The 25705-nt window shown below is 34.5% G+C and overlaps 1 protein-coding gene across 1 annotated transcript; it reads right to left on the bottom strand.

Annotated features, from left to right (window-relative positions):
• Positions 1-1036: 1036 nt before the first annotated feature.
• On the bottom strand, positions 1037-24567 carry CHODL (chondrolectin). Its single transcript, XM_024239431.3, has 6 exons — positions 23990-24567; positions 11957-12266; positions 11647-11804; positions 8494-8580; positions 5966-6068; positions 1037-3037 (listed from the first exon to the last, which is right to left on the bottom strand). The coding sequence occupies exons 1-6, from the start codon at positions 24066-24068 to the stop codon at positions 2953-2955; spliced, it is 822 nt and encodes a 273-aa protein (XP_024095199.1). The 5' UTR covers positions 24069-24567; the 3' UTR covers positions 1037-2952.
• Positions 24568-25705: the final 1138 nt, after the last annotated feature.

Below are 25705 nucleotides of genomic sequence, written 5' to 3'. Positions count from 1 at the left end.
TTTGGGGAGAAAAAATTCATAGTTAATAAAAAACCCACACACATACGCACCTTCACACACATTCTTGCATGGGACAATTTAATAGAAGAAAGAGTAAGGTTAAAAGGAGTTGAAGGAAGGGACCAATTGTATGGCTTGGCCTTATGGAAGAAAGGAGATTTGAACTACACCTGGAAAGAATAATTATTACAGAGGCATTGAAGAGGATATTGGGGATCCACTGTGCAGGTGAGAGTCAGTTAAATAGAGAATCATGTGTTGTCATACCAAAAGACTCTCTCTCTGGGAAACAGTCAGATAAAGGGGAAAAAATGTTATATGAAGAAGGTGTGGCCAGATGATGGACAAATGCAAATTCCTGTTAAGAAATTGTAGAATTCATTCTTTGGACAAAAATTAGGAGCCACTTGTTTTAGTCCATTTTCATGCTGCTAATAAAGACATACTTAAGACTGGGTAATTTATAAAGGAAAGACATTTAATGAACTCACAGTTCCACATAGCTGGAGAGGCCTCACAATCATGGTGGAAGGCAAAGGAGGAGCAAAGGCATGTCTTACATGGAGACAGGCAAGAGAGCATATGCAGGAGAACTTCCATTTCCTTTCCACTTTCCTTATCCACTACCATGAGAATACTATGGGGGAAACCACCCCCATGATTCAATTATCTCCACCTGGCGCCACCCTTGACACATGGGGATTATTACAATTCAAGGTGAGATGTGGGTGGGGAAACAGCCAAATCGTATCACCACTGAACACACGATTCTTTTTAACACCTTTCCAATGGTCTGATTCTAACAGTTGGGAAAGATAGACTGACCAGCAGGGTATTTGTTTTAGTACCTGAAGATTGTTCCACATTTCATCTGCATTTCAAAACATACAGCAAAAATATATTCTAAAAATGCTAACGCAACAGATACACCATGTATTGCTTTTCATTTCCCAAAGGTTAGCTAAAATTTTAGGAAACTGTTAAGATAGGATTACTACCATTTTCTAATAAAAGAGAAGTTCATTTTCCACCTCCAGTAGCTTATAGGTTTAGTGGGTGATACCAGAAGAGTTACCCAGACCTAGATAAAGATCAAAGGCAAAAGCCAGGCGTTTCCCCATTGATTTGCTGCTTTTGCCTTGCAGCTGTTATAGTCCATGGTGGCAAAGACAAGGGGGAACACCCTGTTTTCCTCCACTGTGTCCACACTAGAGGGAGAAATACATGATAGTAGTTTGGAGGAAAAAGGTTAGGTCCCAGCAACTGGTCTCCAGTTCTACCCAGAAAGATAGGTAGCCAAGAAAAGAAAGAGGAGTGCTACATGTTGGCAGATCTCAGCTTCAAATGCAGCTGCTCATTCTCTCAGTCTCTGAGCAGCTGAAAATGGGCAATGCCCATTGATTTCTCTTTTGCTTCCTAGCTTTGCCAACCAATGCTAGTTGTGAACTGTGTTGAGGAAAATACTTTATTATTTAACTGAAAAGAATTGACAGGGAAAATATTAGACATAACCACGCCTTCCATTATTACCACACTTAAAGAGTAATTTGTTTTCAACTTTATATATCGATGCAAACATATCTGTACTTTTTTCACATAAGAGGCTTAGACAGGCCTAGTCATCATTCTTCAGAAACAAGAACTCTTTATTTGGTTAAAAGGAGCATAGGGACATATGAAGACCAGACAGTTACAACTCTCTCTTGAGAGGAACAAGGCATAAGCATTGAAGAAACTAGGAGATAAGACAGAAAGGAGCCACCATTTTCTATCTCAAGCAAACCCTCATCAATGAATATGCGATCACTGATGGGTTCCAACCCACTTTCCCACGATTTCGTAGTTCCCTTCGTTCCTGAAATGTCTGTGTGCTGTGCTTGTCTCCACACTGATAGTGACTATTCACCTGGTCTCAACCACGTGACCTCTTTGTATACTAATATAGTCAGAGGCTAAATACAGCTAGGGAAACCTTAGACAGACTTTGCAACTATCTGCCTCCAGTGTTAATCCCAAACCCCGAACAACCATCTTTGTTTAGTGGGCAAGAGAGGGACCACATTGATTTCAGAACCCTCAGAGAGCTGCTTCTCATTATATAGGCAACGTGTGAAGACATATGATTTATATTGTGTATGCCACTTCTTTTGTTCAAATTGACTGCATTACTGTTTATGCACCTATTAACAAAGTTACAATTATTACAAAATCTGTTTAGTTTTAAACTAAAAATAATTATAAGGCACATGTCTTGCACAATTGAAATCAGACAATCCTTGCCTCTAAGTAAAATGTTTGAGGAGGTTTATATCACACTTAATGAAATAGCTTCTTATTTCTGAAGAGATTTCCTAGACATTGACCAAAAGCAGAGAAACTGAAAGACAAATTATTTCTAGAAAACAAACTTTTTCTATGGTACTATATTTGTGTGTGTGTGAATTCAGTTGACAACCATAATAAGTTTCTTTAATCAAAAGAGCATGTATTGAAAAATGAGATGGCCATAAAAATAAATATTAGAACAGTTCATTTTTATCAAACACTTATGCAAAGGTAAAATACTTTTGCACACTGTAAATTTCAATACAATACACATTACGTTGACTAGATTACAACTTATGAAAGGTGAAAGAAATAAAAAGAATTGCTTCTAACACACATACTCCCGACGTGTTGATAACAACTTTATCTGCATTGTCCATTTCATTTGCTTGAAGTTTGGGTGCATCCTTTAGCAAAATAAGCATGTCTCACTCCATTATTAGCACAGCATATTTTTTAAATGAAATAATAGACATATAAAAATTACTTTAATATTTGCCTCAGGGGGGAGCTTACAGTTCATCTTGCAGATCCTTTGTGATCTCAAGCCATTCCAAGCTATTGTTCTGATGCCATTCCTTATACAGATCCAGAATTACAAAAATCTGGAACGAAGTCAATGAGTTATTATACTTCCATGCCACTTTCTTTTCTGGTACTCTTTGAAATCCACAGTGTGGACTGGTTTGGACTAGTTTTTGTTCTTCCTTTACTGAAAAACATAAGAAAAAATGTTTAGTGCCTAAAACTTCTTATTAAACTAAGCATGTCTAGGTCCAATGGGAGATATCTCAGACAGTTATTTATGAAAGACTCCCCCTCTCAGCAGTATATTCTCCTATTCTTCCAAAAACTTCTAGATTATTCAAATATGTGAAGATGGCAAATAGTTCTTATGAATGATAGAGAAAACAAAACAAATCTTTTCCTGTTTAACATTTCCTGATTTAGAGTTCATTTTTGTTGTTGTTGTTGTTATTTTAATTTTGTATTTCCATAGGTTATGGGGGAACAGGTGGTGTTTGGTTATATGAGTAAGTTCTTTAGTGGTGATTTGTGAAATTTTGGTGCACCCATCACTTGAGTAGTATACACTGTACCCAATTTGTATTCTTTTATCCCTCACACCCTTCCTACCCTTTCCCCCTGAGTCCCCAAAGTCCACTGTGTCATTCTGATGCCTTTGCATCATCATAGCTTAGCTCCCACTTGTGAGTGAGAACATACGATGTTTAGTTTTTCATTCCTGTATTATTTCACTTAGAATAACAGTCTCCAATATTACCCAGGTCGCTGTGAATGCCGTTAATTCATTCCTTTGTATGGATGAGTAGTATTCCATCATATATATATATATATACACCACATATTCGTTATCCGTGCATTGATTGATGGGCATTTGGGTTGGTTCCACACCTACAAACATGTGCCTGACACAATATTAAACATTTCCGTTTAATTCACCAACAAATACCTTTATTTTCTTTGATCAATTATTTTGGAAATCATTTGCTCCTTGAGTCCCCTGTCACTAATGGTTGCTGAATTTAATGTCAAATCATCAAAACAATGCTATTATACTACGTGTATGGATGTGCCTATTCCCCTCCTCCCATCAGTTCTCCAGCTCTGCACCTAAGTCACTTGATTTCTGGAAGCTTACTGGTGCCTCAGTCTCTGAAACCAATGTGGTTCAATAGCAGATTCATGCTTTGGTTACATAACAGTATCTGAGTTCCTCCAGATTTGAGCTACAACTTCACCCTTGTCACATTTGGAATTCTGGCCCACATTTCCAGCGTGTGCCTAGGGTTCTGCTATCTTCTGTCTTTCCATAACTTGATAACTTTTCAGGCACCTGCAGAAGTTCCCTGTTCCTGAGTTTACCCAAGTCATTCTCTCTCTCTCTTTTTTTTTTTTTTTTTTTGAGGCAGACCCTCACTCTGTCGCCCAGGCTGGAGTACAGTGGCCTGATCTTGGCTTACTGCAAGCTCTGCCTCCCGGGTTCAAGCAATTCTCCTGCCTCAGCCTCCCAAGTAGCTGGGATTATCGGCGACCGCCACCACGCCTGGCTATTTTTTGTATTTTTAGTAGAGATGGGGTTTTGCCATGTTAGTCAGGGTGGTCTCAAACTCCCGACCTCAGGTGATCCAGCCAAGTCATTCTCTACTGGATGCCCTGTCAAAAGTAGATTTCTTTGGGCTGGTTTCCTCAGGATAATCTCTTGCCTGTACCAAAAGTGTTTGTCCCAGTTCCCTGTGTTGTGCACTTACTTGCTCCCTGACCACCCCAGCCCCAGTTCCCAGCATCTGCCTCGGTCCTCACAGGCGTCTCCCCATCCCTTCCTCTCCATCTACCAGACATTGCAGAATTCCCTCAAAGAGAGAAAATAACTATTTCTAAACACACCTGAACCTTACCCTTACCCTTTTAATATATTACTTAATTCACTTAGATTTAGCTGTTTTGGTTACTAATAAAATATTATGTACAAATTGTATGGTTTGTAGATTTTCATCCAAATAAGTAAGATCAACACAACTTTATTCTATAGTCATCTAACATGTATGGAAAATAAACCAAGAAAGTTTATAAAAAGCACAAAAGTGGTCTAAATGGTTAAAAAAAATGATTATTAATGTGGCTTTTGTGTAGAATTAGTATTTCATTTAAGAATTACTTATTTTTTTTCTGGGTCTTTTGTTACTTAATGGGTTCTTTAGGGTTTATTTCAGAAAAAGGAGAAGATGAAATAAAGTCAAAAGAAGAAAATGAATTCGTTTGCAGGTCCTTCCTGATGGAGGCATTCCCTTGATCAGTTCTTATTTACCACTCAGACAAAGATGTCTAGTTTATTCTAGCAAACATGCTCTCATACAAACAGAACAGCTTTTCATTTTTTTCTTTTGACACATATTTATATTTCATTTTTTATTTGAAAATGAAATACATATTCATTTCATTGAATTTTGTTTCATTTTTATTAAAAAATTGGCATACATGGAGAAACTTCTCTAATTCTAGGCAGATACAAAAGTCATAATAATCCCCCAGAAATCTTGCTGGTAAAATATAGGATTTTATTTCAAGATACCTGGCAAAAAGTGACCTGTTTGAACCACTGTATTTTATTTCCTATTCTTAAAAGATCTTTTTGAAATAAAACAGAAACCTGTGACTTGAATTTTCAAAAGTAATACAAAATGAACCTACAAATATCAAGTCTTACATATAGCTTGATGTCTAGATTGAAAAGTTTAGCATTAATTCTTATAATTCATAAACAACAGCAGTATAATATAGTGCATATGTTGGAAGTTTACAAACATCCAAATTTCAGATTCACTGTGGACACTAGCTATGGGACCCAAGGCAGACTAGGCAGCCCATCTAAGACACCATCTTCTCAACTGAGAAATACAAACAGAAGGGTAACTGCTTAATAAGTCCTGTGAGGATTAAATGATATATTACATTAATCCTATCCTCAATGTATATCTTATTAGATTGTATGTAGAGGATTTCTTAAGGAAAATTAAAATATAATTAACTTTATACTAATAGTTTTAAAACATTTCTGAAAACCTATTTGAAGTTTTTCAAATTGTCTCTACATATTTACCTTTTATGAGTTATTTACCTTTTATGCAGCATCTGGAAACAACAGGTTCCAAAAGCAACCAGTATCAGTAAGAGCAGGGGTATCGTTGGTATAACAACATAAATTAGATTGGGAATTATACCTACAAAATAAAACAGTCTTCATGTGAAAAGATAGTTGAGGAAGAATTCTAATGCAAAAATATGTAAGAATGTTTCAAAAATTAAGGTGAAATAGAATTTTCAATAAATTGACGCCAAAGTTATTCTCAAAATATTGAAAAATCTAATGAAATATACAGTCATGCACCACATAGTGACATTTCAGTCAACGATGCATCACATATATGACAGTGGTCCCATAAGATTATAATGGAGCTGCCCTACATAGGTATACCATCTTTTATATTTGATATCCTATTTTATACATTTCTATGTTTAGATAAGTTTTGATATATAAATTCCATTGTGTTACAGTTGTCTACAGCATTCAGTATAGTAACATGCTGCAGGGGTTTGTAGCCTAGAAGTAATAGGCCATATCAAACAGCCTAGATGTGTAGTAAGCTATATGATCTAGGTTCAAGTACACCCTATGATGTTCGCACAATGACAAAATCGCCTAATGGTGCATTTCTCAGAACATATCCCCATTGTTAAGTGGCACATGACTGTATTCATGTTTTGGTAAAAGTTAAAAACAAAATTTTACTGAACGGAAAATTGAATCGTACTGATTTGTAGTGATATCAAACTGTTCCAATTTGATATCCATACTTCCAAAACTATTATTAAATCTACAATTCAGACATGGATTAGCTTTCATTAATAATCTTAACTAACTCATTTCATTACTCCTTCTCAATCATTACTTACAAAAATAAGTACTTATTATTAAAAATAATAATTATTAAGATTATTGTAAATATATTGGGTAAGTAATTACCTAGCCAATAAGCTTAGTGTCATGATTGCATACAAGTCACTGGGATTAAAATGAAATATATAAATATTAACTGATGATACAGTCACGACTCAGAGACACAGGACTCCAGCGGCAGAAAGACTTGATCTTAATTAAATTCTAAAATGAATCATTTTTTAATCCTGTTCCATCACATTTGATAATGCTAGGTATTCTTAGTCAAATTAAGAAACTGTGACACTGTAATTCCATACAGCTTAAAATTAATAAACATCTGCTCAATTTCAAAAAAGAAAAAAAATTTCTAATGTGATTACTGATTTTTTTTTTGTGGGGGGACAGAGTCTTGCTCTGTCTCCCAGGCCAGAGTGCATGGCGCAATCTCGGCTCACTGTAACCTCTGCCTCCCAGTTTCAAGTGATTCTCCTGCCTCAGCCTCCCGAATAGCTGGAATTACAGGCACCTGCCACCATGCCCAGCTAATTTTTGTATTTTTTAGTAGAGACAGGGTTTCGCCATGTTGGCCAAGCTGGTCTCGAACTCCGGACCTCAGGTGACCCACCCGCCTCAGCCTCCCAAAGTGCTGGGATTACAGGTGTGAGCCACTGCACCCAGCCTACTGATCTTTTTAATTAGGTTTAGATGCTCTGAATGGTTTTAAAACCAGGCACCTGAAAAGTGAAAAGCACTAAGCCTTAATATCATGTCTATGCAAAAAAAGCAGATTGAAGAACTATGCATTTAGCTTGTAAATTAAAAGTCATCATCACGACTAATCTGAATAATTCTGGTCAAAGTGGACCAGATGTAGATAAAGCTTTCCACTTAACTGTGCATCACTTCATTTGTTAACAGAAGACAAACTCATGAGCAATAGGGTATCTGAGTGACAATTTGCTATGTTTCCTCCCACTCCTGTTTCACTTCAAGCAATTTAAGGATCCAACCAATCCCTAAACATTTACCAGCACACCCCTGTTTGCTCTCCACTGAATGTGCCAATTTGCATCATGATGCCTACGTGTTGTTAGAGAAATTTCTTGTAGATCCAAAGTTTTTTTGTTGGTGGTGGTGTGTTGTTGTTGTTGTTGTTGTTGTTGTTTGCTTTTTTGAGACAGGGTCTCACTTTGTTGACCGAACTGGACTGTAGTGCATGATCACTGCTCACTGCAGCCTCGACGTCCCAGACTCAGGTGATTCTCCCACCTTAGCTTCCCAGTAGCTGGGACTACATGTCTGTACCTCCACGCCAGCCTAGTTTTTTGTATTTTTTGCAGAGATGGGGTCTCGCCAGGTTGCTCAGGGTGGTCTCAAACTCCTGGGCTCAAGTGATCCACCTGCCTCAGCCTCCCAAACTGCTGGGATTACAGGCTATAGGCGTGAGCCCCTGTGCCCGGCCAGATCCAAATTTTAATGTGGATCACTTAGTTTAGTACCACTCTGAAGAAAACAAAACAGGTTTTTCTATTCAAATACTAGCTTAGCATAATTTTTTCTAACCTAGTTCAAAAGTAAATTTCCAGAGGACCATACTTAGTGAACCACTTCCCCTGGCAAGACAAGTTTCACTGGGGTCAACATGAAGCAGCGTTTGAAAGTACAGTTCAGTTCTTGATGAAGTTAAAGACACATGAAGTAATTACCTGCTTCAGTAACAACCACATTTTGATGGGTGTCTCCTGGTTGATTTGTAAGATAAGGCTTTTCTACAGGGGCTGTTGGATTAATCTCTGTAAATAATAAGAACCACCATCATATATAATGATTTAACAAGAGAATTAAAAAACATACATAAATATGAAATTATATTATAAAACAATAAAAACATCACAATTTTGATTTCTGAACAGCTTACAGCTAATAAAATATATTCTGAATTTAAATTTACATGAAATTATCTAACTATAAAGTCAACATTTAATTATCTCTGAAAACAGATGGAGTTGATACATTCTCCCTTAAAACTCCAAACTGCAATTAGCAATCAACAGTGTGTCTGTGCTGATGATAGCCTGCTGCAGGCAATAATGGCGGACCAGCCACAAAGTTAAGCAAGGATAACCAAGAATTGGCAAACATAAGAGTGTGATATATTAAATGCAATTCAGAGACAAGCAAGATAATTTCTTTACTGATATCAGTGTATCATTTAGGCTTCCCCTAAATAATAATCAACAGATGACTGTATGTGGATTGCATTTGGAACTGATGATTCAAGTAACAACGTTCTAAGCCACATTTCTGTTCTGCATATGCAACGCCATCCTTAGATTTGCTTTCCAATAGTGTCTACTTTTAAAAATAATAATAATAACACTAAATTAAAGCTTGCAAGTTCTTTCCCTAGTTTTACAGATGTCTCTTCAATTTCCACACACTTTATTTTTTATTGTTTTTCTAACTTTTAAGTTCAGGGGTACATGTACAGAATGTGCAGGTTTGTTACGTGGGTAAACGTGTGCCATGGTGCTTTGCCACACAGATCATCCCATCACCTGAGTATTAAGCCCAGCATCAATTAACTATTATTCCTGATTTTTTTTCCTCTTGCCACACACTTTAAAATTGTTGAAGTTTCTTGTCATGATTTGGTATTGCTCTATTTTCTATTTTTCTTTTCCTTAAGGAACTATTTGTTAAATCAATAATTCAATGAAAGTAAATTGAATTATTTTTTAAAAAACATAAATTTGTTTCCATTTGTTCCAAAAGTGTAACTCTCTACTTACTTTTGTCAATTGAAATAAGAACACATCTAACATCTTAAATAGTCTTTAGGATAGAGAAGAATTTTAGTTTAATGTTTACCAATCTTACATTGCCTTAAAATGTCACAGAGTCCCCCTTTGTTGGAAGTTTAATCATATACCATTCTGTAGTAATATTTGTTACTCTTGTACACAAATTATACCCTGCCATTTTAATAGGCTCCTCTGGGTTTCAGATTCAGTCCTAGACTATACCTACTGTTCTAGAGAACTTAGTCACTCTATGTCTAGTCAACTGGTATTTTTAAATAATATAAATATTATGCAAAATATCACTAAAAATCAAGCACTAATTACATAACCAAGGAATTTAATCAAACCAACATCCTTTACAAAGCAGACACTAAGCTCAAGGAGGGTTACCTAAATATAAATAAAAAGACAAAACAGATTAAATCATGAAATAAAAAATAAAAATCCTGAGCACATTAATAAGGCCAACAGTAAACCTGTGACTGTGCTTCAAAACAAAAACTACATAAAATAATATTTTAATAAATATAGATTATTTGAAGATTTGGGTAGAATGGAGAAGATAAAGAAAGAATAATTTTATATCATAAATGCTCTTGCATGAGTAATGTAAACCTAGATTACCTAATACATAAACAAGTAAAGAAGATTGTAAGATTTATACTGTCCTAAATAATGGCATAAATTTTGATGCAAAAATAAAATAAATATAATACAATGAAGGGTCAAATAATTGACCTTTGAACTCGAAAGGCGAAGGCGATAAGGTAATATTAAGAATAATGCATAATATTGTACTTGTATTATCCAATAGTCTTAAGTACATAGAATGTCACAAATTTAAAATATCAGAGGATTTCAACTTTATATTTCTCCAAGAGAAAAATAGAGGACATAAGCGCATGACAGACTCAGCTTTGCAAAGACTTCCAGGAGGGTAATGACGGGTTTAGCAACCAAGATGGTTAAAGAATAAACTCACCAGGGATAAAAAAAGGTGGCTAATACACTCAAGAGCAGGATAAATGTAAGAGAAGGGTAAGTCTAATTCAAATAATCCTTTGTGCTTTCTGGTATTATGAGAAAAAGAATCATGTAATTTCAGGAGAATAATGGAAGCAGCAGTACTCAACTATAATTGCCTTCTGTGAACACATATTATGAGTTCAAGCAGACACCTCTTCAGAATAGTTAAAATGACACTTCCAAACGCTGAGGAGGAGAAAAACAGCAAAAAAATCTCAAGGCCTAAGGATCAAACTTGACTTTCTCAGATGATTTTAAAAAATGAGTCCCCAGAGTTTGTATTAGTCCCTCCTTCAGTCAAATATGAATTCAGATGATCTGTCCTATTCAAAGTAATTCAAATTGACTATTTTTTTAAATCCAGAACCCATGCCAGTATAGTTCAAGTCAATGTAAGATTCCCATTTGCTGCATATGACAAGTAGTGGGAGATTTCAAAAGAAAGCTAACTGAGGAGACATATTTCAAGAATAGGAATCATAGGGAGAACGAGTCACATCTTCCTACTTTTTTCCACTATGGGGCAATGAGCTATGATAGTCTTATTTTTACTGAGTACCACATGTCAAGTATTATACCATAAAATGATAAGCAAATGATCCAGGAGAAAGTGCTTTGTTCTCTTAAAGTCAGATAAAGAAGTGCTGCTCACATGTGTAAGTCTATAGGTGCTTTGGTAACTTACATCTACTTCCCACATATTATAGTAACATTTAAAATATTTTAAAATATTTATTGTTTATAAAATCTATTTACAAAAATATTTGGTTTTATTGTAAGAAATGATTATTTTTTCTTAAACACATCTCTCCAGATGTTTTTATTTACTCTCTTCTTTGAGCTCATTGGACAGTTTGCTCTGCAGCATATGATATGCTTCATTACACGAGTGATATGACAAGCTGCAAGGTAATTTTCTATTTCACAGCAGAAAAACAAAAAGAGCCACAGGTAGTGAAAATTAAAGACAAAACTTAATACAATGAAACATGCACAAAATCTTCTATACCTTCTTTTGCTACTGCTTACCTGGTTCATACTTGCAAATATAATTGTGCTTCATGTTGCACCTGTCATCATTCCACTGGTAAAGGTAGGGACCCCCAAGGCCAGGATTGGCAGTTGGTTGGTGATACATCACAACACACTTTTCACTTCCGCAGGAAGGTTCATCCGTATACCAGTTTCTGCAAACAGAGAGTAACAGGAACACTCAGATACATGCCTACTAAATGATTCTGCCTGTCCTACTCTGACATCCTCTACAGGTAACAGAGTCCTCCCTCTACCTTGTGGAGTTCCCCAGAGCACCTGTCTACTTCTCAAGATCCATACTCACCGGTACTGGGAATTGCTTCCATCGGACCACTGGTAGAGATCTGGGCAGGCACCAGATGTTTGCCCATCTCCATTCCTCCAAAGCCCTATCCAGAAATCACCATCAGAAATCCCTGTTCCGGGTTTTGTCAGGTTTTGCAACATGCTCTCTATTAACTTCTGTTCTGCTTCATTCTCAAGGCTGAGGAGGACTCCTCCCTCACTCTCACAAGCCAGACGTGCCTCCTGAAAGCTCACTCGGCTGGACAGTTCGTGGAAGTAGGCCATTTTGTAGCAGGGATGCTTGAAGTCAGCAAAACACACCTTTTGGCCTGAAAAAAAAAAAGATGCCCATATATTGATAATCTGAACTCTATTTGTAACAACACCAAGAAACAAAATGTAAGAACCAATCAAAGCAGAAAATACGTTACCAGAAATGCTTCTCCCACTGAATTATTTCGTAAAGTTTATTTTCTAGCCTACTGCTTGCAATTTGTAAAAGCAAATTGATTCCCTCATAAACTTGGAACATAAACTTTTAAACCCAGTACTTCAAGCAATGTGTGTTAAGGGAAGTTATAACTCTTCTGGCTTAGATTTTAGAAACCAATTAACAAAGCAAATGAAAATAGCTAAAGGAATTTCAGGAGTGTATAGTAAAGTGAGCTAAAACTTAACGAAAGAGGAATAACAATTCATAAAGCAAATTAATTATCAAAAACAAGTAATGTATAATGAAACAATTTTATATAAGGTGTTCTGAAGAAGATACAAAGTGGCAGATTTAAGGTATAGTTGCTTTCATTTTTTATACCCGAAACAAATCTATTAAAATTGAAAGTTAAAAGGGGACAGAATGAAGGTAATTGGTAGTAATAAACAATTAATTAATATAATATTACATTGGAAGTGACAGGATAGAGTTCTAAAGTACTCACTATCTCCGAAAAAATATCATTACCAATTTTCTGAGTATTTTCTGGGATCTTTGGGGAGATATTGTGTGTAAACTCCAATTCCTAGGCCAATGTCTTCTCTCATTTTACAGAGACATCTCTGATAAGTGATAAATTGCAAATTAAAATCTCCCAATTATGAACTTAGAGAATTAAGTATTTTTTTTTAAAAAAAAGAATATACCTTAAATGTGAAAAAAATGATGGCTTAGAGAACAGTGGAACGAATATATCATGAAATAAAGGAGCTAGTAAAATCTTATCAATGGCTGTTGTCGATTTCTTACAATTTGGACGGAGACCTGAGTAGGCTGAAATTTGGCCAAACTGGTCTTTCAAAGACAGTTAAATTATTAGCTCAAAACAATTAAGGTAATAAACATTTAGCAGACTTGAAAACAAATTATTTCTCTCAGCTTTAGAGGCTCTACTTATATATTAAACACATATGAAATAACAATGTCTTCCTTTAATTTGACCTCAAAAATGTTCCATTCATTCGTTTATGAATTTGAAAGTAATATTATTACATTTTTTAAACCTTCCCTAACTCAGAATTTTGTTAAATTTAAATACAAATTCATTTAAATTCACCTTTTTCTGTAGTTAATCTTACTACTGGTGGTTTTATTGCATATTTCTTCAGGAGTAAAGATTAGGACAACCAAATATCCAAAATCTATAAATAAATACATAGAATACTCTGAATTTGGAAGGGAAGTTTAAAATCTATTTTTTGTCTTAAACCTGTATTTTAAAGGTTTTCATGTTACAGCATTCCGTTTAACCACCTAACCACCTATCCTGACATCTATTGATTATGCACAGTCTATACTATACCCAATAAAGTCATTATTTGTAGTATACTGAAAATCAATTTATTTCAAGATATTGGCCAGAATCACAAACAAGCTTAAAAGAATTTTTGAGACATCAAAATGAAATTCTGCTTTAATAACATCTGTGAAGTCTTAAACACATAGGTAAAAAGAGTTTGAAAAAAAAATCTCAAAATTAAATTTCGCATACCTCTACATGTTAAGCAGTGTTAATTTTCCTAATTATCAAGTGAAATAACTGCAAATATGCATGATATAGGTCATAATAAAGTCGTATATATTTATATTTACATATATATATGCCAGATTAGATAGATAGATAGATAGAGAGAGAGAGAGAGAGATGATAGGTAGACAGACGATAGATAGACAGATATAAATAGATTGATGTCAAGGATATTATGGTGTATAGGATTTAGCTAGCTCTACCAGCAATGGATTTTCTATTGTTCTATTGTCTACACTCATCCTTGTTTACCACTAAGAATGTATGGCAAGATTATAAACAATCTCCAGAATGGTCATTCTGTCTTGTTTTGATTTTCACTGCTTCTGCTTTTGTTCACCTCTGCTCTCGGCTGTCAACTTTTAAAACTGCCAAGGATCCCTCTCTGTTACTATTTCTTATGCCCAAACTGCTTTTCATAGTCCATAGCCTCTTCTACTTTCTTAGTCTTGCCCTATTTTAGCTTAGATTTGGACCTGAAAAATAGACTATCGATTACTTTATGTAAAATTTAGACAAATTACTTTATGCTAAGAAATTAGGAAATAGTTTCGCTACTTTCTTACAATTCACCTCCATTAACATTATTCTTGTTGGTATTTATGGCCTTTTCTATTATGTATTTAATTGTGTAGCCTATCAATAAAAGCTGTCAGTAGTCAGGGATTTGTGGGGGTGGGGGAAACTCTTGTATTTAAATACTGGCAAAAAAAAAAAAAGCATTCAAACTTTGTACTTTAATTACAGTACATCACACTGAGCCAGTGTATCATATCCATTCCCTTCTGGAGTCAGCAGTTAATGACCTATGATGACACTCAGAGGCATAAAGGCACAGAAATCAGTGGAAGGTCATTAACTTCTCAACAGTGTTTGAGGGATAGGCATTCAATATCTCGACACAAACTGAGAACAACCAATCATAAAATAGTAGTTCTGGCAATGCGAGCAAGCCAAGAGTTGTTCCCTCTGTTTCGTGACCGTGATCTGGACCCAGCAGCAACACACTAAAAAATCTGAACAAATTAACAGGCTGCCCAAATTGTTAATGAAAAAGAACATATTAGTATGAATGACCATGGGAAATAAGTTAAAGAGACTTCAGGAGGACAAATCCGCCTGAAAATAAATATTCTTTGAGAGATGATCATGAAAGTCCCAAAGGTTGACTCTGAAAATTAATGTATTCTTTTAAAATTTCTCCTAATGTATTACTAAGTTTTGTGATGATTTCATCATTTAAAATGGTTGTTGTCAGTCAGAGCCTAACAAATGCTATTAAGCCTGTATTTTCATGCCTGTATTTAGAACCAGGCTGTTTCCATTTTCATCTACTACATCCTTTACATAGTTCTAAGTGTCCAAATATATGTTAATTACATTCCCTTGAGTTTTTAACTTGTTCAATTTTTCACTCCAAGAACTTTCTGCCCTGGATTTTATCCCAGCACTTTTGAAATATTAAATTTCCCTAAGAAGATTGTTTTGCAAGATGTCAAAAAATGTCATATTAAAAAAAAAAAAGCAGAATAGCCAGACCTTTCAGTGAATAAAAAGTTTGTTATATGTAACAAAGCCCCAAACATTCAGGGAATTCCTGGGTATGATGCATATGCTAAAAGTCACTGTTCATTATCTCTGATATACTAAAAAATAAATGCAGCACAGATTTACTCATGATGAGCATACAAAAATGGTGATGTAAATTAACTCACTTATAAAATTAACATAGCACTTCTAATTAAATGCATGAAAGCTTTAGGTTTCATGTGGAAATTTCTAACACCATTATGTTAGTTTATACAGATATAATAATAATAAAAGAAAAAACCTAGGGTGAGAGATTATATTTAAAATAATTAACAATCAATGCTGTGCAGGCCCTGGGCAATAGACAGCTTGACACTGTCTGTGCCAGGCCATGTCTCTGGTTGTGGATAATAGAGGAGTCCTCAGGTCCTGCTTGAGGGAGTGGAGATTGTGATGGCTGCACGGCAGGGAGACTCTCAGGGCATCAAGACAGCAGCCCATCATCAACTGGAACAGATATATTAACTCTAAAGTTTGATCATCAGCTGTGTCTACAGAGTTTGAACTGAAAAGTCACTAACAGATCAGATCTAGCAAGGCAGTTTTCAGGAAATTATAAATATATTGCACAATTTTTATGGGTTTATATACAATCAGTTAAAGCTGACACTGAATTTCTTTACATTCAATTCTATTTTATTACTGATTTCCACCTTATCGTGCAAATTTGGTCCAAGTTGCAGCAAAATCAGCAGAAGCAGCAGCTATTAAACGTCTCACCGCTATTTCAGCTGATCACATTTGGCTACTAATACAGTGAAACTCCAACAGCTGGGAAACAAATGTTGCCCTAATTCCCAGAAAAGTTTTGTTAATGCAGATCCTCTGGAAGCAACTTTCCCACTTCTGTAAAAGCCAATCTGCCAATCTTCCTAGAGAACAACTACAATTACCTCTCGTTTCATTCTGTGAGATAACATGGAGAATTTCTCTGTCTCTTATTTTCAAATGTTATATTCAGATAAAATCTTCCATCAACATTTTATGGGGTAGATAAGGATTCAGAGAACCATATAACAGGTTCTATTACACTAAGGTTACATTTATGCCATCTAACTATAAATTACTAAATGTCAACTAGCATCTGCAGTTGAAGACATCCTTTAATTGTAGGCTTATTTACAAGAGAGAGAAAAGATCTGCCCAGGATTCTACAAACATATTGAGAAAATAAAATTCAAGATAATTTCTCTACAAACATATTGGGAAAATAAAATCCAAGATAATTTATTTGCTAGATGTGCACTAGGAGCTAATTAATTTTTAAATCTAAAAAGCATTTAAATATGTAAGTTTTTCTGCACTGGATTTGTTAACATTTATTTTAAGTTCATTGGTACATATGTAGGATGTGCAGGTTTATTACATAGGTAAACGTGTGTCATGGAGGTTTGTCGTACAGATTGCACTGAATTTTTATAGAAATATTTTATAGAATATTTCTTTTACATAAAAGAGGCTTCTTTATATAAAATATATACATATTTATTTTATATTTATATAAATATTTATTTCATTTATTTTAACAAAAATAAATATTTATATAATATATTAAAATAAATAAAATAAATATTTATATAATATATTAAAATAAATAAAATAAATATTTATATAATATATTAAAATAAATAAAATAAATATATAATATATTAAAATAAATAAAATAAATACTTATATAATATATTAAAATAAATAAAATAAATATTTATATAATACATTAAAATAAATGAAATAAATATTTATATAATATATTAAAATAAATAAAATAAATAAAATAAATATTTATTTTATATATTAAAATAAATATTTATTTTATATATTAAAATAAATAAAATAAATATTTATTTTATCTAAAAGAAATATTCATCCTTATTAGTTTCACACACAGCTACATAAATAAACAGGCCTTTTTATTTAGAGAAAGTTATTATTATTAACATTCCTATCACTGTCACAAGATTTCATCACTCTTTCCATGAATAAGTAGACGATTTTTGTCTTTTTTCTTAGCCATTAAAATTTCCATAAAGCTAACTATTGGCAGAGGTTTAAATGCTCTTGGCAATGATATAAAAGTGGGGCCAAACTCATGAAGTCAGGGTAGTTTGCTTTTTCTTTCTGAGCAGAAAGGATCTATAATTTGGTTTTCTTTTTGCTTATATTTGTTTACTTTCTGATAGTTGAGTGCTCAGTTATGAAAATAATAAATATTTTCTTATGTCTCACACTATAATTATATATTATTAATATTAGATGAATATTGAATTTATATCACTTTTTCAATAAAAATATAAAAGACATATTACAAATTCCTACTGTTCAATTATGATCTACCATTAGTTGCAAAAAAAAGTAAAAAAGAGCATCCACATGGTAAATATTCCCCAAACCAGATTGAATTAACTTAGAATGTTTTATTAGAATTACACAAGATTTTTTTCTTTTTCATAATTTCTTCTTATCCCCCTCACAATCACACTGATAAATATGTTGATACTACCATACACAGTACAGCAAGGACTGTGACACCAATGCCAACACTTTTGAACTAAAAAGGAAACGACTGGTGTTCATTTCAAGTGTTCTGCTTTCAGCATTCAATGTTACACCAACTTCTTAAAATTTTTTCTTATAAGGAGTTTTATTATAATAAACTTTTATTTTTACAACAGAGATTTTATAATGTACTTAATTGCATAGTACACTATAGCTGGAGTCCATTTTCTTACATTAATAAACAAATTTATTTATAATTTTATTTATAATTTTAAATTAAGTTTATAAATGTAGGTTGTGGTCATTTTCTGGATGGTGGCAGCAGCAGCAAGCCCTACTTTTCCAGTTGGAAAATGCCATAAGCTTTCTGAGAAGAGGATGAGACTATGTTTTTAAAAATATATATTTACAATGGAGATTAGAATAATAAGTAGTAAACCAATATCATTGTGACTTAAGAGTTCATGTAGCCAATCAAAATGAATTAGCTTTGAAACCAAACTCTACACTTGAACTTTGGGTACTTGAGATTATTTAATCGCCCCTGGCCTCAGTCTTCTTACTTAAATAATGAGACCAGTTATGAGTTTTATAGAAGTAATGATTCTAATAATAAAGGCCTGAAATTTAGCAATAATTTAGAATGCAGCACCTCATTTCTACCACAATCCATGCTTTGGGATAAATTAGGAAAAGACGACCTCTCCTGGCGAGAGATGGCAGAAAGGTCCCCCTTATAGACTGTTCAACTAGAAAAAGGTGATTTTGCCTCTAGGTGGCTTGAGCTACAGGCACTGGGCTTGCCAAGCTGAGCTCCTTCTCCTCGCTTTTTGGCATGTACCTCGACAGAGTGCACAACCTGCGTAACTGTGTTTGAACCTTTTTAATATTCCTAGCAATCCTATGACATAGGTGCTCTTATCTGTTTTCAAAATGAGGCAAAGAGGGCAGTTCACACAGCTCACAAGTGCTGAAGCTGGGTTTTGAAATCAGGCCATCTGGCTCTACACTCCATGCTTTTACCAGGTTTCTATGCTGTTTCCATACGTCTCAAACCTAATATAAAGGTGAAATATTTCATGAACAAAAGGGATTGATGAATAGAAATACTGTGCATGTTATCTATGTCAGAATCATTAGCATTAATATGTTATTGATTATTGGGCGGCTAATATATGCAAGGCTTGTGCATTGAGAGCTTGTTTCTAAACAGAATTAGATTTTCTGTTACAAATATTTAAATAAGAATTAATGTTGCCTCTCTTTCAGATTTTCAAACCATATATGCCTTTAATAAATTTTTATCTAGTCTTTTTATTTTCCAAATAAACTAGATCCAAATTGAATGCATTCCACATTACAAAGAGTATAAGTTTAGCCAAGTTGTCATCCTGTGTTACATCATTAGGAATATGTTAAAATAGTAAAAGAAACAAACACTCTCATCCTAGAGTTGCACACATCCATCTACTTGTATATGAATTCCTGACACAGAAAGTTGTTGTAAATAGTAAAAATTGTTTGTGAGTGCATCTTCTGAATTTTAACCTTGGACTCCTTTATATATATATTATATAAAATACATATATATGTATTTTATACATATATAAATACATATATACATATATAAAATACATATATATAATATGTATAATACATATATGTATTATATATAATATCTGTATTATATATTATATATAATATCTGTATTATATATTATATATAATATCTGTATTATATATAATATATAATATCTGTATTATATATAATATATAATATCTGTATTATATATTATATATAATATCTGTATTATATATTATATATAATATCTGTATTATATATTATATATATCTGTATTATATATTATATATATCTGTATTATATATTATATATAATATCTGTATTATATATAATATCTGTATTATATATAATCTGTATTATATATTATATATAATATCTGTATTATATATTATATCTGTATTATATATAATATATATATTATATATATTATATAATATATATTATATATATTATATATATTATATAATATATATAATATATATTATATATATAATACATAATATATAATATATTATGTATTATATATTATAATACAGATATTATAATATCTGTATTATATATATGTATTATATATAATATATGTATTACATATTATATATAATATATGTATTATATATTATATATAATATGTATTATATATTATATATAATATACATATATAAATATGTATTATAATATGTATTATATATAATATATAATACATGTATTATATATAATATATAATACATGTATTATATATTATATATAATACATATATTATATATTATATATAATATATGTATTATATATAATATATATGTATTATACATATATGTATAATATATGTATATATTATATATAATGTATAATTATACATATATAATATATGTATATTTATATATAATGTATAATTATACATATAATATATATGTATTATACATATATGTGTAATATATAATATATGTATTCTACATATATGTATAATATATAATATATGTATTCTACATATATGTATAATATATAATATATGTATTATACATATATGTATAATATATAATATATGTATTATACAAATATATGTATTATATATTATATATGTATTATACATATATTTTATATATATATATAATACATTACCTTTTCTAAAGGTAATGTAACAGATATTGCCATCTTCGGGAAAGAGTTATAAAAACAAAACCACAAAATGATGACAAACAGCAGTTGAAGAATAATGGCTATGATAAATGGTTAGTTCATTAAATGACGGGTAATAAGATTAATTTGTTCCTTTCATGCCCGAGAGATACTTAAAGTAATTGCATCTCCGAAAACTGCACTGTCATCATTTTATGCTTTTGATGATGTCACAGAATAGTTCCATAGGCTGAGAAAGGCTCAGCAGTTTTTCTTGTATCTCCCTTGCTATATATTATATTATATTGTATTAATGTATGTGCTACTGTTCACCACCCATGAATTTGCAATATTCGATGGTATCTGCATGATAAGAAGAGAGGCCTCTAAATCACCCAGTCTCCTAAATAAAACGTGTGCCAATTTTAATAAAGCTAAACTAATATATATTAAAGTGTCCTGGAGAAATCTGGAAGCACCTTGAAATATTCCTAATGTCATTTTGCAGCAAAAATAGGTTGGGGATCACTGCTATGCACACTAGAAAGAAAAAGGAAAAAAAAAGAAACACATTACTTCAAAACACTTCAAATGTTTACACTTGCTCTTCAAACATACCCTCCCAACTTAGAGACCTGATTTGGAATCCTTCATATCTATCCTTATGCCTACAAGTAAAATCCTTTTACCTTTGTCCTAAAGAAGACATCATTACTCACCAGTCACTTCACAAAATTAAATGATTGCAGCTCCCATAGATATTCTCTACACATCTGTGTGTAGTAAGAAATCAGTACAGGTCTAAGCTCCTAAAGGTAGTTTCCAAATTAGCATCATAAATTCAATAAATAGGCTTTGATTACTATCATCATGTCACATATTGTTTTGCATATTCATACATCAAAATAAGCATGACCACTGACCTAGAAAAAATACTTTCTTATTACTACTAGATGCCACTAAATCTCATGGGTCCGATTACGATGATGAAGTTGTTTGAAATGTCATTTCTTGCTAAACTATATGCACTTTAAGTAATGCTCCAAACTTCAGAAAAGGTGATGTATTTAAAAGTATTGGAAAGTATCTTATTGAATAATTTAAAGTATTAAAGATAATTTCTGTGGAGAATTATTTTGTGAGTGTCTCTTTTTCTGGGGTCAGTGATTATTTGAGTATCCTACATAGAAATTATAAATTGTTGTACTGAAATTTAACAAATAGAAATATATTCCATATGTTGCAAGTATGTTCCTAATAACAGCCCCAAAGGGGCTCTTACTCTTCAATAAAGATTTGGTGAATGGTCCCAAGTGGCATGAAAAATTGATGCATCAATTCAAAACTTACATTGACCAGGTAGACAATAGATCCATTAGAAACTATTGCTACAAAAATGTCAGGCTTTAGCCTGCTCTGTTCTCTGGCCATTGTGGTCAAAATATATCTTTTTAAAAAATTAGTCTTCAAAGAATAAAAGTCACAAATCAATTTACAGATGGTTAAATTTCAATGTGAATTTTATGACCAAAGACAATTGAATTATTCATAAGAAAAACATAACTAATTATTTTAATATCAAATACACATCATCATTTATGCTAAATCAAATAAATCATGTTCAGTTAATTAGAAATTTTCCAGATGTCACCTACAAGATGCCTATAAATGCTTAATAAGAAAACCTAACAAAAGGTTTGGAAAAAATTATGTACTCACAGAACACAAAATACAACTCTTCAACAATTTTTTAAGCTCTGTTTTTACTTTGGATATTATTTTTCCTCCCTTTAAAATGTTGAGGCCTAGGAACAAGAGCCTATCTAAAGGATATTATTTAGGTCAATGAGTAAAAACATCTTATGTTCAAAGCATGGTCTCTGCTGTTCATTCAGTTGCATGAATAATTCTGATAAATACAAAGACAGATAAGTAATTCACAAAATCAGATGAGTCTATAACGAACTTTTTCTTTGCAGCTAACTTAGGGAGTAAAAGGATCTAACGTCACAGATTCAGAAAATTCTGAAAAAAGTGTAGAGTGATCGGTAACTACACATGTAAGAATTATATTCTGAAGCTGTAGAACATCACAAATTGCTAAGGGGAAGATCAGTGACAATTAAGCTTAATATGCCAATGTCTAAAGGTCTGGCTTCACAACTGAATTAGTTGCTGTCATCTGTCATCTATTTCTACATCTAGTGACACCTGTTGTATAGGTGTACAAAAGTGAAAAGGGCTATTTGTGTTTTTTATGTTTTAAAAAAGCTTTTCACCCTCAAAACACATATATCCAACAAATACTTATTGCAATGTTTCAATGAGCATAGTAAGAGATTTCAATAAACTGTAGCTATGATCAGCCTTTATGTAAGGCCCTAAGCACATTCACCTTAGGTTATTGAGAATCTGTATCCTTTTGAAGAGACCTTCCCAAAAAGTAAGGGAGAGTAGTTACAATATAAATTGTTCAACGACAGGACAGTGAGAGTCAAAAAAAGAAACATCAAAGAAATGGGAAGCTTGCCAATTTTGATCCATTTCCCATGCACTGACTCGACCGACTTAATTGTGCACCTACTGTGTGCCGAACCTGCAGTCATTACCAAGTATACCTCGGCCCAACTCCAGCTGACTTCATTTTCTGGGAAGTCCCCAACTTGGAACGAAGTGTGCAAAGGAAAGGCATCTACACGCAATGACCACACTCCAGTTCCTTGCCAGTAGTCCTGCTGAGAACAAAGACCGAATGCCCAGGCATCCGAGGGCGACCCACAGGGAACTGATCTGGTCACAGAAAGCATCCGAGTGAACATGGTGCTGGGACCAAAGTCCAGTCAGAGCGACAGAGGGTGGCATTTCTGCGGTGGCTCTTCTGTCTCTGGGTTCCCTCTGCCTCCGCCCTACCCCACCCCTTTGGCAGGTGCTGAGCCCGGCCCTGTGGTCAACTCTCTCACAAAGAAAGTGGAAATCACTCCTGAAAAAGGCTATGCCGCTCGTAATGAAGCAGACGCTCGCTCCGCAGCTACTTAAGCAAGCGCTTCACAAAAATTTAAACTTTTCTGCGTGTGTGTTAGAGAAGAGAGGGAAGAGAACAGCACAATCAATTTCTCCCCGCCTCCTCCCGGGCCCTTACACCATGCAGGTTTCCAACGCCCCGGAGAGCCTCCGCCCGAGAACAGGCTCCCCGCCGCGCCCCGTGGTCCCCTCTCCCAGCTCGTTCTTCGGGGGGACGGCCCCTGACTCACCGCTGACCACGCGGCGGCAGAAGGCTCCGTGGCCGCAGAGCAGTGCGGCGCCCAGCAGAAGCGAGACCACGCGGCTCATCGCGGCGCGGTGGCAGCAGCAGGTGTTGCGTGGAGCGAGGGCGGCCTCTGCCCAGGGCGCAGCCCGCGACTCTGACTCTGCAGCCTCCCTGCCTCCCTGCTGGGCCCTACTCCCGCCGCCCGAGCCCAGCTGCCCGACCCCCTGCGCGCATCGCCTTCGGCCGGGACCTGCCGCCTGCCACGCCTGTGCCGCGCGTGGATGTGCCGGGCTGGAGTTCAAGACTTCTAGGGTGCGCGTTTGGGGGACTGAAATTCGGGGGTCCCGTGTATGTCCCAGAGGCGAAGCAGAAGCCCCGGCTTGGACCACACCGTTGCGCTTTGCTTCTCTTCCCCGGCCTCTGACAAGTGAGAGGCTGAGCCAGTGCGCCCTGGTCCCGGATCACAGCAGCAGCGGCCGCTCTGCGCTCAGGCACCGTCTTATATACCCACGTCCCGAGGTTCCGGCCCCCTCGCTAGTAATAATTTTTAACTACTTCGTCTCTCCAGCCATGTGGAGCATCCCAGCACCTCCCCTAAAAACGGGAGCCACTTTGAAAACAGTCCAGTCAGCAGCCCGCCTCCTCTGGTCCCCTCCTCCCTGTCCCCTCTTTCCATTCGCTAGCGGACTGGATACTCATTTGTGTAAAATGTGACAGCTTTGCTATTAAACTCTGGCAAAAAGTTGGATCCATTTGGTTTTCTCAAAGATAGATGTCTACGGGGTTGCCAAGTTGTGTGGCCTTTCTCTTTCTGTGCTAAATTGCTTAATCATATGTATTGCTAGATGCAGGGCACTAGCCACTATTTAAGATGGATTGGTGAAGTGAGAGCCAAAACCTGCTCAGTGAATTATATAACGTGGCAGGTTTTTCCCCACCTAGGTTCTGCAAATAGATTATCTCCAAGCAGGTTGTTTGACGAAAACTGCCACAGGAGCAAGTTGAAAGGAATATTTGAAGCATGGTTTTCGAAACTGAATTCACTCTCAGTGTTTGCAACTCCAGAGAAAACCGTCAACACAAAGTAGACATTCTGAATTCTTGGGAATTTCCTGGAGGTAAAATGAAATTTATGTATTTCTTTGCAATCATCTATCCGTGATCTACGATATACATTAGAAGTAAAGCTCATTGGAAAACCTGCATTTTTCATAACCTGACCTGCTCTCTTTATTAAAACAGTCTACCCAAGGACTGTGATACCTAGTTTCCAGGAGTACTGGAGAGAAGTTCATAAGAATTTAATGTATATCAAGTCCATAGTATGATCTCTGAAAATGTTCTCATAATGAGCTTCAGTAGAATTGGTATTTTCTCATTATGTTGCTTTAAATGCATGAGAATTTGTTAAATAACATTATTTGTCTTATAGGAAGTACACTTTCCTCTAACTTCCTGCTGTCTTTGGTTTCATAAGCCACGGGTACACTGTAAGCATCTGTTGGACTGTTTTATTGGAAAAAGGAAGTAAATACTGATACAATAAGGACAAATCTTCCAGAATCAGAAATTTTAGCACTTGGAAAGACCTTAAAGATTATTAAATGCACCCTACTCGTGACAGTAGAATTCTAGCTCCGACTGGAGTCCCAGCTATTCTGGAGGCTGAGGTAGGAGTTTGACGCTGCAGTGAGCTACAATCCAGCCACTGCATTCCAGT

This window comes from Pongo abelii, chromosome 22, assembly GCF_028885655.2.
Source record: "Pongo abelii isolate AG06213 chromosome 22, NHGRI_mPonAbe1-v2.0_pri, whole genome shotgun sequence".
NCBI lineage: Eukaryota > Metazoa > Chordata > Mammalia > Primates > Hominidae > Pongo > Pongo abelii.
The sequence above is the reverse complement of the archived record's forward strand: the minus strand, read 5'-3'. Positions and strand labels throughout refer to the sequence as shown.